This window comes from Ovis aries, chromosome 13, assembly GCF_016772045.2.
Source record: "Ovis aries strain OAR_USU_Benz2616 breed Rambouillet chromosome 13, ARS-UI_Ramb_v3.0, whole genome shotgun sequence".
Lineage (NCBI taxonomy): Eukaryota > Metazoa > Chordata > Mammalia > Artiodactyla > Bovidae > Ovis > Ovis aries.
In genome coordinates, this window is record NC_056066.1 from 33,779,983 (window position 1) to 33,798,096 (window position 18,114).

Consider the following 18,114-nt stretch of genomic DNA (forward strand, 5'->3'; position numbering starts at 1 on the left):
CATTATTTTTTTCTCTGAAACTTGCATTTTCCTACCTCTTTGATAATTCTTTGTCAGCTGTCAAAATTCATGTCAGCTGAATTTTACTTTGTTGGATGATGGATATTTTTGTCTTTCTATAAATATTTTTGAGCTTTGTTCTTAATACACAGCTAGAACACTTAGAAATAGTTTGATCTTTTTTGGTCTCTCTTTAAGATATGTTTTGTAAAACCAAAGAAATGCTTGGTATAGGGTCAATTATTCCCCCTTATTAAAGCAGGATTCTTCTTCATACTCTACCCAGTGTCCCACGATTTAGGAGATTTTCCAGTCTGACTGGGAAGAGCAGGTGATATACCTGTTCTTCCATGAGTGTTGGGCACTTTGGATCTTTCCCGGCCTCAGGTAGTTTCCTCCATGGTATGCACTGATAGGTGCACAACCTGATAAGGACCCTCTTCATTCCTTTCTTTCCTTCTCTCTCCAGCTCTTTTCCTCATTACTCTGGACATTTCTATCAATGTTCTCCTTTCCTGTAATGTGGGTGACAGAAAATAAATGTTTTCTCTCTTTCACAGATCAGTCTTTGTGACTTGAGTTTCACTGTTTTGAAATATTATTTCATGTATTTTGTCTGTGTCTTTATTCTTTCAGGAAGGAGGGAAAATCTGGCCTCTGTTATTCAGTCTTGGCTGGAAGTAGAAGTCATGCCCTTTTATTTTACCTAGTTTTCTACTTTAAAAACATTTAAAATTTTCAGTGGAAAAATTCATCAGTCTCTACCTTAATGGCTTTGTCTTTGGCATCATACTTAGAAACATGGCAGTGTTTGAAGTGCGCAAAAAATATTTACCTGTATTTTTCCAAAGACTTTGTCTTATTTATATATACATTTGTATAGCTTATTAATATGGAACCCACATTCTAGATAACTTGGAAAATATTTAAAATGGAAGGAAAAACAACTCTAATTACATCACCAAAACAAAAGAAATATACATATTAACATATTTCCTGTCATGCATTTTTCTGTGCCTTTGTTTTTAGCTGTAATCCTAGTGTGTCGGTCATTTGGTGTGTTCATCCAGTATGTTATATCATCAGTATTTACCATGCTGCTGCATAATCTTCAAAATTGCATTTTAATGACTGAGTTTATGTTTCATCAAATGATTATATTGTAGTTATACTTCCTTTACCTACATTGTTAAATATTTTAGTTATTCTTAAACAGAACCTAAAATATAATTATCAGGCAGGACGTATTTAGGGAAACTCAGCTTTGCCTACTTTCACATTTCCCTGACACCATGAGGGCAGGGAGGCAGGTACAATTCACTCTCGATGTGTCACATTACTCACTCTCCAAGCCCACACCTGAGGAGTCAGTAAAATCCTGTGTCTGTGAGAAAGGAATAAAACTTTAATTCCTAATAGTTCAGCCCATTTCTTATTACTCATATAGGTATAAATAAAAAGACTTTAAAAAAAAAAAAAGCTTGTAGTTTATGTTTTTGTACATTTTAACATGGCATCTCAGTTCTTTCCTAATTCTCACTTGTCTTGGTTAATTTTAGGACAGCTGTTATTCAAGTCAACAACATCATAATGCAGAGTTCATTTTCAATACCACCGAAAGATCAAGGTAAGATAAACCATGCCAGGGAAAATGGTAATGTGTATGTTGTAAGGAGTTTTAATTGATACGTTTAATGTCACTGCCTACTAACCAAAGGGTGACTTATTTCTGGAACTAAGAACAAGAATTCTAATTATATATGAAAGTTTATTTATTTTGGTAAATTACTTGAGTGTCTGTGGAACCATGGTTTATAAATGACACTTCTCTTTTACTGGAGATTGATTTCCTAAGGAAATCAGTCCTGAATATTCATTGGAAGGACTCATGTTGAAGTTGAAACTCCAATACTTTGGCCACCTGATGTGAAGAACTGACTCATTGGAAAAGACCCTGATGCTGAGAAAGATTGAAAGCAGGAGGAGAAGGGGACAACAGAGGATGAGATGGTTGGATGGCATCACCGACTCAATGGACATGAGTTTGAGTAAGCTCTAGGAGTTGGTGATGGATAGGGAAGCCTGGCGTGCTGCAGTCCATGGGGTTGCAAAGGTTTGGACATTATTGAGCAACTGAACTGAACTGAACCCCTTTACTGAGAGCAGGGTCATCTCATTCCACACAAAATTCACAGAGCCCAGGCCATCAGCCAGAAGGTGTTAGTGAATGTTAAATGAGGTTGCATAGTATTGGCTTTAAAAAAAACTTTAGTATTTGTAAAAAGTATTTTAAAAATATTTATTTATTTTTGGCTGCACTGGGTCTTTGTTGCTATGTGTGGGCTTTGTCTAGTTGCAGCAAGTAGAGGCTACCCTGTAGTTGTGGTGCACGAGCTTCTCATTGTGGTAGCTTCTCTTGTTGTGGAGCATGGCCTCTAGGGCAAGGGCTCAGTAGTTGTTACCCACAGGCTTAGTTGCTCTGTAGTGTGTGTGATCTTCCCAGACCAGGGATCTAACTCATGTCCCCTACATTGACAGGTGGATTCTTAACCATTGGACCACCAGGGAAGCCCCAGAGTATTGGCTTTACCAAAGCAGAATGACCTGTGTTCTAGTGAGAAAGATGTATACAAGTATATACACATATATATTCATGCACACATGTGCACACACAACATGCATATACAGAGAGGGTATTTTCTTATTCATTTTTGACCTAGTTTTTCCTATATACCCATTTTAAAAAAGAAACATAGAAGAAACAAATTCCCCTCCATATGATTTTTTAAAATGAAAATCGTGATTTCTTAACAAGAGCTCCTGGACCTTTTAGAAAAGCAGTTTATGGGTACAGATAATCATTTTTGAGTAATTTAATTTTCCTCAGCATGCGGAACAAACAAAGCCTAACCTTTAAGAGGAATTCCAAGTCTTTCCCTGGACAGAAGAGAAGTTCTGATATGTGTGCTAGAAAAAAAACTGCCTTTAAATGATTCAGAATTGGGCTTTGCTTGTGGAAGATGTGGGCTTCCCTGGTGGCTCAGTGGTAAAGAATCTACCATGCAGGAGGTGCGGGTTCAATTTCTGGGTCAGGAATATCCCCTAGAGAAGGAAGTGGCAACCCACTCCAGTATTCTTGCCTGGGAAATCCCATGGATGAGAAGCCTGGCAGGCTGTAGTCCATGGAGTCACAAAAAGTCAGACATGACTGAAGCAACTACACAGCAACAACAGTGGAAGGTGTAACTGTTAGTGCATGGAAGGAATTTGCTTTAAAGAATCCTTAACTGGAGAAAACATTCTCTGCCAAAGTGAAAGGTAGTGTCATAGCTATAAAGAGCATGAGATGTTTGAAAATCATGTCTGCCCCTGAATTGCATAACCTCGGGTACATCACTTGACCTTAACTTTCTCATCTATAAATCTATAAAATGAAGATAGTAAGTCCTACCCTCTAGGTGATGTGGAGATGAAAGGAGATAATATATGTAAATCACCCCAGACGTTGCTCGCTGTAGAGCAGGCCTTTATGATATGATGGTGGCTCTTGTTCTTAATGGTGGTTATTAATATCCAAGTACCCTCCATCTGTAGAGTCTGATGCAGTGAGATGGGCAGAGCTCCCTCCTGCTTGGGGTGGGTGCCTTGTTGCCTTCAGAGGCCGAGTGTGACCCTGAATTAAATTTAATATACGAATGCTTAAAGCTATTTCAGGCTTCCCAGGGGGCTCAGCGATAAACAATCGGCCTGCAGTGCAGGAGCTACAGAAGATGCAGGTTCGATACCTGGGTCAGGAAGATCACCTTGAGAAGGGCATGGCAACCCACTCCAGTATTCTTGCCTGGAAAATCCCATGGACAGAGGAGCCTGGTAGGCTACAGTCCTTGGGGTTGCAAAAAATCGAACATGACTGAGCAACCTAGCACATATGCATGAAAAGCCATTTCAATCCAAAGTAGGCAGAAATTAGAATTTGTATCATGAGAAATTATATAATTAATTAATTAAAATAAATAAATATAAATTAATTATATTGGTCATAAAAAATAGTATCATACATATGAGGCCTAAGAATTGCCCAATTATTCTTGAATTTACTCATTTATCAAATGTTTTCCGTATGTCCTAGATTGCTATTAATATTGTTTAACAAAGAAAAATTCCAGATTTTTAAATTATAGTTTTGTTTATATTTCTTTCATCGAATATAATTACTTATGGAACATGAGAAGTTTGCTGAGTATATGTCATTTATTAATTAAATGCTGAGTGATTTATGGCTGTCTATAAAGTATGGTACTTTGAATTTCAGACTTGTAAGCATATGTGGATGCAAACACAACATGCACTAACGTATGAAATTCAACTAAGACATCACAGCAGAGTTGTGGAGCTTAAGAAAACCCATGGCATCATTTACTATCTTCTAACAAAATTTCTTACAATGGAAAGCAGATTTAATGATCACCAAGACAGTGCTTACCAGGAACTATGCCAGATGCTATGAGGAATCCAAAGATAAATCAGACAGAAGACTGTGCTATTATAAAACACAAAATCCTAGTAGAACAGCAGACATGTATATAATCAAACAGAATAAAGCATGACAAATGCTGCACTAGACCTAAATATGCTATACCTGGAGAACAGTTGGTTGAGCCAGAAGTTTGAGGCTGGTCAGGAAACATGACCAGACGTGGCATTTGCTCAGGACATGCGCACAAGTGTAGAAGACAGAGAATGGGGGTTAGGGGGTCAAGGGACATGGATTAAAGCTGGGGAAGAACTAGATGAAACTCATTACAAATTCCAGTGCCTTCTATTTAAATGTTCCCTGATTTTGGATAAAGAATTTTAACATTGTAATATCACTCAGATAGTTTGTACTATGTTGAAAGCTTTCCCCTGTTATAATAGTGTTGATATTATTCCTTTCTGTGTGAAAATATTATTTACAGGATCTCCAGAAGTTCATCAAATGTATTTTGTTACAATTTTCTATCTTCTCATATTTTCAGGATTTGGAGATTCATGGTTTTCCCAAAGCCTTCTTTTTGTGTTTGACATTTTCAAATGAGGAACTAATAATGTAAGGACATGTATTTTGTGTTGGAAAACAGCAAACTGTAGCAAGTGATTAACCATGTTTCTGGGGTGGGGTGGAGGAAAATTACATGCTAAGGCCAGCTACATTTGGTAACCTATACTGTAACTTTGTTGAAGGAAAACACCACTGGGATTGAAAATGCAAATGGATTTGTTAGTGATACAAGGAAACATACAAATGAGCAGCCTTGCCAAATGGTCCTTTTAGAGGGACAGTTTATGTTTTTTATGTGCCTGGAAGATGTTGACTGTGGTTTGCCAATTAAACATGAGTGTTAAGTCCCCATACAGTTAATTAAAACAAGTCCCATTCTTCACTGGTCAGGAAAGAGTCTTAGGTCCAGGGGAGGGCTGTTTTGTTGGAGTCATTCAGAACTCTGAAGACTTTTGCCAGTTTCACCATTCAGTCTTGCTGTTTCATAGGCAAGACGATTGTGAGTAGAAAGGTCTTACAGAAATCTTCTAACACTTTTCTCAGCTCTGTCATAACATTTATATTGTTTAAACATAGTTATCAAATTGTGTGTGCTGTTTTTATTCAGTAAGAGTAAGAATAAATGGAGCTGAGAAAATGGCAGATGCTTTGAGGCAAGATGTAGTAGGTCTTAATGACCCCCTTTGGAAACACTGCAGTTAGCTGAACATGCTCTGTACAACTCCTACTAATTTTCGAAACCTGTGCATTATTTAACTGTGAAGCCATAACCATTACTGTCTATCATGTGAATTCAGATTTAAAACTGGTAAAAAAAAACAACCCTGGATTTTCTGATTCAATAAACTACTATAAAAAATAATCATATCACAGCCTAAAAATATATTCTTATGTCTTATAGACATAAAAATATGTACTTACATCTCACAGAAGTAAATGTTTTGGTATTAGTGAATATAGCATTTCAACTAAAGGAATATTTGGGATAACTAGTTAATGATATATATATATATTTTTTTAAGTTTAGAAAAATAATCTTACTTGTTTTAGACTCTTAGTATCAGGGGTATGTGTGTGTTCAGTTGCTCAGTTAGGTCCTTTATAAACTTCTTCATGAATTTTCTGTCTTTGGTGAGCTTTAAAGCATCCTGGCATATAGTGGTTTCTCAAATGTATATTAAATTTTATTTAAAAGTGCTTTAAACTCTCATTTTCTCAAAACAATCTTATTGCCTATATGCTATGAAAACATTGTAATCTGTTTTTTCGTGAAATACCAAGCTGAAGTTCTCAAGTCTATGTGTTTATTTAACAAATATTTTATTGCCTTTGCAGAGGCAAGGAGCAAAGAGGGAACAGAAAACCAAAGTAAGGTCCACTCTCTTATAGCTCAGATTCAGTGAATAAAACTGGGCTGTCTTTCCAAGCATTTTACTGTTTATGAGGATTCAAAGCCTTTAACTGTGTGGAACACAATAAACTGTGGAAAATTCTGAAAGAGATGGGAATACCAGACCACCTGACCTGCCTCTTGAGAAACCTGTATGCAGGTCAGGAAGCAACAGTTGGAACTGGACATGGAACAACAGACTGGTTCCAAATAGGAAAAGGAGGACATCAAGGCTGTATATTGTCACCCTGCTTATTTAACTTCTATGCAGAGTACATCATGAGAAATGCTGGGCTGGATGAAGCACAAGCTGGAATCAAGATTGCCGGGAGAAATATCAATAACCTCAGATATGCAGATGACACCACCCTTATGGCAGAAAGTGAAGAGGAACTAAAAAGCCTCTTGATGAAATTGAAAGAGGAGAGTGAAAAAGTTGGCTTAAAGCTTCACATTCAGAAGACTAAGATCATGGCATCTGGTCCCATCACTTCATGGGAAATAGATGGGAAACAGTGGAAACAGTGTCAGACTTTATTTTGGGGGGCTCCAAAATCACTGCAGATGGTGATTGCCGCCATGAAATTAACAGACGCTTACTCCTTGGAAGAAAAATTATGACCAACCTAGATAGCATATTGAAAAGCAGAGACATTACTTGGCCAACAAAAGTCCATCTAGTCAAGGCTATGGTTTTTCCAGTAGTCGTGTATGGTTGTGAGAGTTGGACTGTGAAGATGGCTTAGCACCGAAGAATTGATGCTTTTGAACTGTGGTGTTGGAGAAGACTCTTGAGAGTCCCTTGGACTGCAAGAAGATCCAACCAGTCCATCCTAAAGGAAATCAGTCCTGGGTATTCATTGGAAGGATTGATACTGAAGCTGAAACTCCAGTACTTTGGCCACCTCATGCGAAGAGTTGACTCATTAGAAAAGACTGATGCTGGGAGGGATTGAGGGCAGGAAGAGAAGGGGACAACAGAGGATGAGATGGCTGGATGGCATTACCGACTCAATGGACATGAGCTTGGGTGAACTCGGGGAGTTGGTGATGGACAGGGAGGCCTGGCGTGCTGCGATTCATGAGGTCTCAAAGAGTCGGACATGACGGAGCGACTGAACTGAACCTGAATATGGTTTGTTGTCTCATTGTCTAATCACAGTTTGATTCTTCAAACATAGTATTGGGGCTGTTTCCTAAGCTCCTCTCCTGTTTTTTCTTCTCTCCCCTCTCTTCTTAGTCTGGGGAAAGAACACCAAGCTAAGAACTGAACTCTGGTTCTTCTGCCCTGTTTTTCTGGGCTCTTTGCTGTGCTATGCTGTGCTCACTCAGTTGCATCTTACTCTTTGCGACCCCATGGACTGTAGCCTCCCAGGCTCTTCTGCCTGTGGAATTTTCCAGGGATCAAACCCACATCTCTTGCATCAGCAGGTGAATTCTTTACCACTGTGCCACCTGGGAAGCCTCTGGGCTCTTTTAATCTTGGCTATATCAGTGAGCCTCAGTTCATTTTTCTTTCAAGTGGGGATAATAATTCTTGCTCTGAAATAGTCAAATGAGATAAGATACCATTGATACTGTTGATTCTCATCATTCAGTAGTTCTCATCATCAACAGTAGTTACATTGTGTAAGGTCACAGGAACACTGAATTAACTAATGCTATACCATGGCTCCCAGGGGAAATGCAGGTTAGGTTCCTGTGAGTCTCTGGTCACCATACAACATTTTCTCAGCTATCAGTATAGAACCTGCTTTTATGTATGTTTCTGTCCAAAGACACCACACTGAATAGATCTTGTTAATTCCTTGATATGAATTGACCTCACAGAGACAGCATTATAACTCATGCCTGAACAACACTTATCTGACACACGTGTTTTCTCCATTAGGTGCATCAGACTCTTCTAATCCATAGGGACACCAGACAGCATATCAGCACTATTCTCAAAAACTGTTTTAGACAGTGAAATCACTAACAATGGGGAAAAAATACCCAAAAAATGTGGTACTAAGTAGACTGCAAAAAGAACACTTGTTTATACCATGGGAGCTGAGGCAAGGCAAAGTGTCCACCACCCCTGGGAATGTGACTCAGATTTGGAGATTATAAATAAATTTTAGCAAGCAGGTAAATTCGCAAATAACAGAATCTGCAAATGAGGATCCACCTTTTGTAAACTCTTAGAGCACAATATAAATCTCAGAATAAGCTGCAGAATAAAACTTCTTTTGGAACTCATATAATAACATTGTGCAGTGTTGATATTATCAGTGTGAAGTTAGTCGAGTAATAATATGTTATTTGAGAGCAGCTACAAGTTTTTAGCCCAGTAAAGCTACAAAAACAACTCTTACTGTGAACTCTGTCTCTTCAGTGCTCACTTTTAATGCACAGTAGTGATGAGAACCACTGTAATTTGATGCTTTGTGTTTAGTGGTTAACGTGGCTTTGTGACCTCATTATGGGAATGGGGAGGGAACATTCCCTATGTTTTACCAAAATATTATGTTTCTAAATATGTGACATTCATATGGAAGTATTTTGATCTTAACTGGCAGTGTAAACGCTGTTCTTGGCCTTTTGGTACCATTTTCTGTTGCAGACCAAGTACAAATTGACATTTTCAAGCTGGTTTTGGTTAACTCCTTAATGTTGCAAATTGGAACTTTCCAATGTAATAACTTCTGCAAAATACCGCTGTGAGTATTAGTATGTTATGCTGTTGACAGAGTACAAATGGAAAACACACACATACCTATGGAAGTTTCCTCGTAGGACAAAATGGAAATGACTTGGGTGGCCTAAGCCTTATCAGACAGACCTCATACTGGGAGTTATTCTCCTAGTTGAGATAAAATACTAGAGTCAGGAATATTCTTCTTAGTAAATTTGGATTAGGACTATTTTCATCATTGGAAATCGCCAGACTTCCTGTGCTTCAAACACAGACTACCATCCGATTATCCACTCAGGCCTGGATCACTGTCACTGTAGCCACTTGGCAGCGGAGTCTTTCGGAAACTCCAATTAACCATGTAAATATATTTCATAGCATCACCTCTCACTTTGTCAGGACCCCCGCTGCCTTTCTATCATTAACATAAATGCAGGTGCAAATAGCATTTATGTACTTTGATAGGAAGCAGTTGGAAACATCTCACCGTGGGACCCAACACTTTGAGATTGTGTACATCTGTTCCAATAATGTATGCAGCCCCAGCGACATGAACACAAGGATGTGAACATCTGCCCTCGAGACCATTTGCCATATAGCAGATGCTAATGTCTTTATTTATGCAGATGGCTGGCGTGATGAGCCGGGCAGGGATAAAAGGGAAGAAGTTTGACAGCAGTATTTTGATGTTATGAAGCCAGGAATATAGGTTAGGCATTTTATGTTTGTAAAAATCTACTACTAGTAAATGGGGAAAAAGTGGAAACAGTGACAGATTTTATTTTCTTGGGCTCCAAAATCATTGTGGATGGTGACTGCAGTCATGAAATTAAAAGATGCTTGCTCTTTGGAAGAAAAACTATGACAAACCTAGACAGTATATTAAAAAACAGAGACATACTTTGCTGACAAAGGTCCATACTGTCAAAGCTATGGTTTTCCCAATAGTCATGTACGGATATGAGAGTTGGACCATAAAGAAGGCTGAGCACCAGAGAATTGATGCTTTTGAACTGTGGTGCTGGAGAAGACTCCTAAGAGTCCCTTGGACAGTAGGGAGATCAAATCAGTCAATCCTAAAGGAAATCAACCCTGAATATTCATTGGAAGGACTGATGTTGAAGCAGAAGCTCCAATACTATAGCCTCCTGATGCAAAGAGCCAACTCATTGGAAAAGACTCTGATGCTGGGAAAGATTGAAGGCAGGAGAAGAAGGGGGCGACAGAGGATGAGATGGTTGGATGGCATCACAGACTCAATGGACATGAGTTTGAGCAAACTCTGAGAGATGGTGATGGACAGGGAGGCCTGGCATGCTGCAGTCTGTGGGGTTGCAAAGAGTCAGACATGGCTGAGTGACTAAACAACTACTACTAATAGGAACAGAAATTCATAAATCTTGTCATGCTTTGAGTAGAGTAAACATATTGTTGTTTCTTTAAATTAATTGACATCAAAACCCTAAAAAATTTTATAGAAATTCCAGCATCTAACTTAAATCAGAAGCGGCAATTAATGATTATTTTTGTCCTGATAAAGTAATTTTAAATGGTTTTAAATGCCTTTTGCTAAGAGTGCTGAAAAAATAGCGCTCTTAAAAAAAAAAAAGATTAGAGTACTACTAAGAGAATCTTGTGATGATAGTTCTTAAAATTGGAGAAAAAAATAAAAATGTCATTAGTTTAAATATATTCAATTGGCCAAAAAGTTCATTTGGGTTTTTCCATAAGAGGTTACAGACAAACCCAAACAATCTTTTTGGCCAACCCAATAATTTATAAGATATTTCATGAATATAAATTCAAAATGAATAGAATAAATTTTGAAGTATTACATATTTTTAATACTTTGGTCAACCAAAAATTTTTTATTTAAGCTGTATTCTAATATTTCCAATTAATGACATTTAACTGTAATTTCTATTTTTATTAAGATAAATTACCAAAAAGTTTATTTGGTAAACTAAGGATCTGCTTTATAGATTCTCGCAGAGGAAAAAGGTAAAGGAAAAACCGATCAACCAAAAATGAGATATTTCCAGATTTTATTTTCTATTCTCATTCACATACACACAAAAAAGTCACAGAATCTTCAAAGATCTGTAATATCAGATTTAATCTAGTTAGCAGTTCTCAAATATTTTAATTTCAGGCCCCTTTACACTCTTAAAAACTACTGAGTATTTGTTTATATCAGTTGTATCAATTGGGATTTACTATATTTGAGATTATAAACTGAAAAAATATGTATTTGTGGATTCATTTTCAAATAACAATAACCTGGGCTTCCCTGGTGGTCCAGTGATTGAGTCCGCCTTGCGACGCAGGGGACACCGGTTTGATCCTTGATCTGGGAAGATCCCACGTGCCATGGAGCAGCTAAGCTCACGCACTGCAACAGCTGACCCTGTGCTTTGGAGCCTGAGAGCTGCAGCTACTGAAGCCTGCGTGTGTAGAGCCCATGCTCCTCAACAAGAGAAGCCTCTGAAGCGAGAAGCTCCCACTCGCCACAACTAGACAAAACCCTCAAGCAGCAGCGAAGACCCAGCACAGCCAAAAATAACTAATAATAATATAACAATAATAATCTCACTACAGCTTAACATATTTTGTGTAATTGGCTGTATTTTCCAAAGCAAAAGAATTAGAAGACTTATCACTGATTTACATTTTTTGCAAATCTTTAAAGTCTGGCTTCATTGAAAATCTTAAGAGTCTCTGACTCTTTTCTGGTCCTGTAGCCAGTATGTTGTGATATATTGTTTATATTGGAGTGTTTGAAGAAAATCTAGCTTACAGTAACTGGAAAGCGGGTATTTTAATGGCCTTCTCAGATAATTGTGGATATTTTTCTTTGCTACTACACCAAAACATGTCAGGTAACTATAACCGAGCTTAAACAAGTCAAGTAAGGTAACGGCTTACAGTGTAGCTATAATGTGAAATTGAAACTGTATTGTATTGTATTCTTGTATTCTATTACATTTTGGTCTGTCTTACACTTGAATGTTTTGCTCATTCATGCAATGTCTATTAGAGAGCATCAGAACTTCCCTGGTGGTCAAGTGGTGAAGAATCCGCCTTGCACTGTCAGGGGGCACCGGTTCGATCCCTGGTCCAGGAAGATTCCACATGCCAAGGGTCAACAAAGCCCATGCACCACACCTACTGAGCCTGAGCTCTAGAGCCTGCAACTCGCAACTACTAAAGCCCTTGTACCTACAGCGTGTGCTCAGCAACAAGAGAAACCACCATGATAAGCCTGCGCTTCACAACTTGAGAATAGCCCCCACTTGCCGCAACTAGAGAAAGCCCTCACAGCAGCGAAGAACCAACGCAGTCAAAAATAAATAAATAAAATTAGAAAAAGAAAACATTAGTTCACTGAATTATGCAGGTCTTCTATATATGCCATTTTATACAGTTTTTTGGAAATCTTATTTGTTAAAATAAACACCAGTCTTGTCTAGAGAAGGCAATGGCAACCCACTCCAGTACTCTTGCTTGGAAAATCTCATGGACGGAGGAGCCTGGTAGGCTGCAGTCCATGGGGTCACTAAGAGTCGGACACAACTGAATGACTTCACTTTCACTTTTCACTTTCATGCATTGAAGAAGGAAATGGCAACCCACTCCAGTGTTCTTGCCTGGAGAATCCCAGGGACGGAGGAGCCTAGTGGGCTGCTATCTTTGGGGTCGCACAGAGTCGGACACGACTGAAGCGACTTAGCAGCAGCAGCAGTCTCATCTAAAAACTTACTAAGTATAGAAAAGCTTCAGGCTCTTGGGGATGGCTTCAAGTTTTCCAAAATTCTAATGCTGCCCGAAAGAATAATTTTTATCCTTGCCCATGAGTACAACCAGATGTCTTCTCTTGTAATGACAAGCTTCACTCATCCACTTTTGAGAAAATGTCTGCCCAGTACCCATCACTGAACATGATCTCTCAGCATATGTCTGTCAGATGTTCTTTCAAGTAAGGATGGTTATTCCAATGAAGAGCAGCTAGTTCAGCTTCAAACCATCCATGAGCATTTTTCCTCAGGGCTACTACCATGCCTCTGTGCCATGGAAGTCATGTCATCGTGCAGGATTTTATAAAGGCATGTAAGCTCAAAGTTTAACAAAACTAAATTTTTGTCCTGCTTTTTTGTTGTTCTGCTGAGGGAGCCTGGTGGCTAAGAATGCGGCTGTTTGGACAGTTTGCTGTCACGTCCTGAGTTCATCAGTTTTACCCAGTTACATCCTCTGTCCCATCAATGTGTTGTGTGTAGACGTCAGCAGTGGGGAAAAAGCAGGTGACATCTTATTACAAGCAGGAAAAGAGAGTGGGGGAAGCCTCCTGGGTCAGCAGACTGTACTTTGAGAAACAGTGCTCTAGTATAATTCCCACTTGGTAAAAAGGGGATGTTCAGGCCAGTGAGGATTAGGATCTCATGGAGACTCATTCCAGCAGTGAGTGAAAGAGCCAAAGCCAGACCTCTGCTCACGTCCTCACATGTAATCGACTTGTCTTGTTTCCCCCGAAAAGCTCCCCACCACCAACAACCAAAAAAAAGAAGATTCTAGGTCTATCAAGTTCACTAAAGGTACAGGAATTACCACATGAGGAATGTGGAAGTTGTTTCAGCATTTTCAGACATTTTCATTCAGTTATAATATTCTTCAATGACCTCAATTTTGGAAGCAGGTGGAATAGAATTTGAAAAAAATCTGGAAAACTTAATATTCTATCTGAAATTATAAAAAGTAATTAATGACGTTTTCCTTTCATTTTTGTACATCATAAAAAAAAAAAAAACCTCATGTCAGTGCCTAAAAGTGTTATTAAGTAGACTGTATAATTAATGATTTTTAAAAGTTTCACTTTGGTGTAAACCTAGGCAGTTTGTTCACCAGAAGCTCTGTTAAAGAAGGCTACCATGGAGTTTGGGATTGACAGATACACACTACTATGTATAAAACAGATAATCAACAAGGACCATATAGCACAGGGGACTCCGCTCATTACTCTGTAATGGCCTATGTGAGAGAAGAGTCTAAAAGTGACTGGATATATGTATAACTGACTCATTTTGCTATATGGAAACTAATGCAGCCTTGTAAATAAACTATATTTCAATCAAAAATTTTAAAAAGAAAATAGTATAAAAGAAGAAGGCTACCACCCTAGAAGAAGCCTGGCATTCAAGCACATTGTGAAGGAACTCTTTCTGTGTAAATTTCCTTCAGTTCAGTTCAGTCGCTCAGTCGTGTCTGACTCTTTGCGACCCCATGAATCGCAGCACGCCAGGCCTCCCTGTCCATCACCAACTCCCGGAGTTCACCCAGACTCACGTCCATCGAGTCCGTGATGCCATCCAGCCATCTCATCCTCTGTCGTCCCCTTCTCCTCCTGCCCCCAATCCCTCCCAGCATCAGAGTCTTTTCCAATGAGTCAACTCTTCGCATGAGGTGGCCAAAGTACTGGAGTTTCAGCTTTAGCATCATTCCTTCCAAAGAAATCCCACGGTTGATCTCCTTCAGAATGGACTGGTTGGATCTCCTTGCAGTCCAAGGGACTCTCAAGAGTCTTCTCCAACACCACAGTTCAAAAGCATCAATTCTTCGGCGCTCAGCCTTCTTCACAGTCCAACTCTCACATCCATACATGACCACAGGAAAAACCATAGCCTTGACTAGATGGACCTTAGTCGGCAAAGTAATGTCTCTGCTTTTGAATATACTATCTAGGTTGGTCATAACTTTTCTTCCAAGGAGTAAGCGTCTTTTAATTTCATGGCTGCAGTCACCATCTGCAGTGATTTTGGAGCCCCCCAAAATAAAGTCTGACACTGTTTCCACTGTTTCCCTGTCTATTTCCCATGAAGTGATCGGACCGGATGCCATGATCGTAGTTTTCTGAATGTTGAGCTTTAAGCCAACTTTTTCACTCTCCTCTTTCACTTTCATCAAGAGGCTTTTTAGCTCCTCTTCACTTTCTGCCATAAGGGTGGTGTCATCTGCATATCTGAGGTTATTGATATTTCTCCCGGCAATCTTGATTCCAGCTTGTATTTCTTCCAGTCCAGCGTTTCTCATGATGTACTCTGCATAGAAGTTAAATAAGCAGGATGACAATATACAGCCTTGACGTCCTCCTTTTCCTATTTGGAACCAGTCTGTTGTTCCATGTCCAGTTCTAACTGTTGCTTCCTGACCTGCATACAGATTTCTCAAGAGGCAGGTCAGGTGGTCTGTATTCCCATCTCTTTCAGAATTTTCCACAGTTTATTGTGATCCACATGAAAAATCTTAAATTTCCTGTAAATCTCCAGCAACCATGTTAGAAAAGGAAGCTCTTTGTCTCTCCTGATGGTTACGTTTTCTGATTGGAAAAAGTTGAAAAGACTAACTTTCTCAACATGGAGATGGATGGTGTGGCACTCACAGTCATTGGAGGAGACTGACATACTAACAGACCCCTTAATACGTTCAGTGTGTTGAAATGGAAGGAGAGCAACTTTGGGGCTAGACAGGCCTGGGTTCAAACCCATCTCTTCCCTGCCAGCTTGTGACTTGCCAGAAAGATTAAGTGTCTGCATCTGTGATCCAGAGATACTATCATCAAGAGCTGGTGGAAGATGAAGTCAGATCATACCTTGAGGACCAAATCTGACCCATGATGGAGGAACATCTTAGTCCTTCACTAGGGGGCTTATGGTTTAGGGTAAGGGAAGACGCCTGTTGATAAGTAGAAACAGGGAACGTATTATATACTCTACCTGTGGTAAGAGTTCTCAGGAAGAAAAGAAAGGAGATAGGGCAGTAGCTTGAAAGGGAGAGACAGCCCAAGGATTATTTACAGATGTTGATTTTGTTTGTATAGTTTGTGTCCAGCAAAAGCACAGGAGAAAGCAACACAGTGTAGCTAAGAGCTATCAGGTCACTCATCTAGTAAATAACACATTGTATGATGGCCATGTGCCAGACAGGAACTGGGGGCCAAGGTCCTGACAGTGAGCTTACCTTGTAGGAGGAGGAGACAATCTCATTATAAAAATAAGTGCTGTGAAGGACAATTAAAGCAGAGAAAGAAAAGAGCTGTGTGTGTGGCTGAGCACTGCCTTTAGGTGGGATGACCAGGAAGCCCCCTGACTTCAGGGATCTCACTGATGGTGTAGAAGTCCTGAGGCCACAGAGGGACCTGGAGACACGTGTGGGTGCAGCACAGCATTGGGAACACCCTTTCCTGATTCAGTCCAGTTGCTCAGTCGTGTCCGACTTTTTGCGACCCCATGAACCACAGCACGCCAGGCCTCCCTGTCCATCACCAACTCCCAGAGTTTACTCAAACTCATGTCCATTGAGTTGGTGATGCCGTCTAACCATCTCATCCTCTGTTGTCCCCTTCTCCTCCTGCCTTCAATCTTTCCCAACATCAGGGTCTTTTCAAAAGAGTCAGCTCATCACATCAGGTGGTCATTTCCTGATACTAAGGCATGTATCTTTTCATCTGTCATGTTGCAGGACTTCAGATGAATGATGCCTATTTAGAGCAATATAGATGCTTGCTCCTGACCCCCACCTCAGAGAAGGTAGACTTATTTGTGTTGTATCATTAAAGAGGGGAGTGTAGAAATAAGAAGAAGAGACAGTGATCTCTCTGTTCCCCACAAGGTCTCAGACACTTTAAGCTGCTATAACAAAGTACCATGATCAGAGTGGCCTCTAAACAGCAGAAATTTATTTCTCAAGTTCTGGCAGCTAGAAGTTCAAGATCAGGTTCTAAATGGTGAGAGCCCCCTTCTGGGTAGCAGACTGCCATTATTTCAGTATTTCCTCACATAGCAGAAAAAGAGGAAGAGAAATCTCTAGAGTCTGTTTTATAAATAACAGCATTAATCCCATTCACGAGGGCTCCACCCTCATGACCTACTCATCTCCTAAAGGCCCCACCTCCTAATACCCTTACACTGAAGGTTAGAATTTCAACATGTGAATTTGGTGGGGGTGGGCAGGGGAGGGGGAGAAGTCACCAATATTCATTTCATTGCAAGGTCAATGCCAAAATCATTGACAAGGGAGAGAGATGGGGATAGGGTGGGGTGGGGCAGAGGGGTGAGGCTTCAGAAAGGCAACGGGAACAACCTGGCTGGTCCCAGTGAAGAACTGAAGGAAGTCTGTTAGGATAAGAAACAGACTGTGGAATTGGTCTGCAGTCCGAGCCTGGAAACCCTGAATTTATGATGTTGTCCTGTGTTCACAATGGCTGGGTTTCTCTGGCTCCAGGCAGTAGGTAGTGGGAGTGGAAAGTACAGGGTGGGACCAGTCAGGGTAAGCACTGTGGAAAGACACCCATGGCATTCTGGGAGTATCCGTGGATGATCAGGCATGAAACCTGATCTGGACCGGGAGTATCTACCTAAGCACACAAACCTACAAAGGTGCAGAGTCTCAGGGAAAAGAGAGCAGGTGGGCTGTGTCATCATTTCATCCCCTCAGGGAAAATGAGGAGGTAACTCTTACATGTTCCTAACCTGGGTCGTGAAGATCTTTTTTGTACAGTTCTTCTGTGTATTCTTGCCACCTCTTCTTAATATCTTCTGCTTCTGTTAGGTCCAGACCATTTCTGTCCTTTATCGAGCCCATCTTTGCATGAAATGTTCCCTTGGTATCTGTAATTTTCTTGAAGAGATCTCTAGTCTTTCCCATTCTGTTGTTTTCCTCTATTTCTTTGCATTAATCACTGAACAAGGCTTTCTTATCTCTTCTTGCTATTCTTTGGAACCCTGCATTCAGATGCTTATATCTTTCCTTTTCTCCTTTGCTTTCCACCTCTCTTCTTTTCACAGCTATTTGTAAGGCCTCCCCAGACAGCCATTTTGGTTTTTTGCATTTCTTTTCCATGGGGATGGTCTTGATCCCTGTCTCCTGTACAATGTCATGAACCTCATTCCATAGTTCATCAGGCACTCTATCTATCAGATCTAGGCCCTTAAATCTATTTCTCACTTCCATTGTATA

General features: G+C 39.9%; 1 protein-coding gene across 19 annotated transcripts in view; it reads left to right on the top strand.

The window, feature by feature from the left end:
• Positions 1 to 18,114, top strand: part of ZNF438 (zinc finger protein 438) — a 192,112-nt gene that overhangs the window by 156,733 nt on the left and 17,265 nt on the right. For 16 of the 19 annotated variants that reach the window (XM_027976676.3, XM_060397433.1, XM_027976683.3 and 13 more), the window contains one exon: positions 1,560 to 1,627. In XM_027976676.3, coding sequence (XP_027832477.2) covers positions 1,591 to 1,627 — 37 coding nt within the window. In that variant the 5' untranslated portion in view covers positions 1,560 to 1,590. Of the gene's footprint in view, positions 1 to 1,559; positions 1,628 to 5,018; positions 5,090 to 6,376; positions 7,567 to 18,114 lie in introns of all 19 variants that reach the window. The other 3 variants (XM_060397439.1, XM_060397437.1, XM_060397438.1) reach the window with 2 other exon arrangements.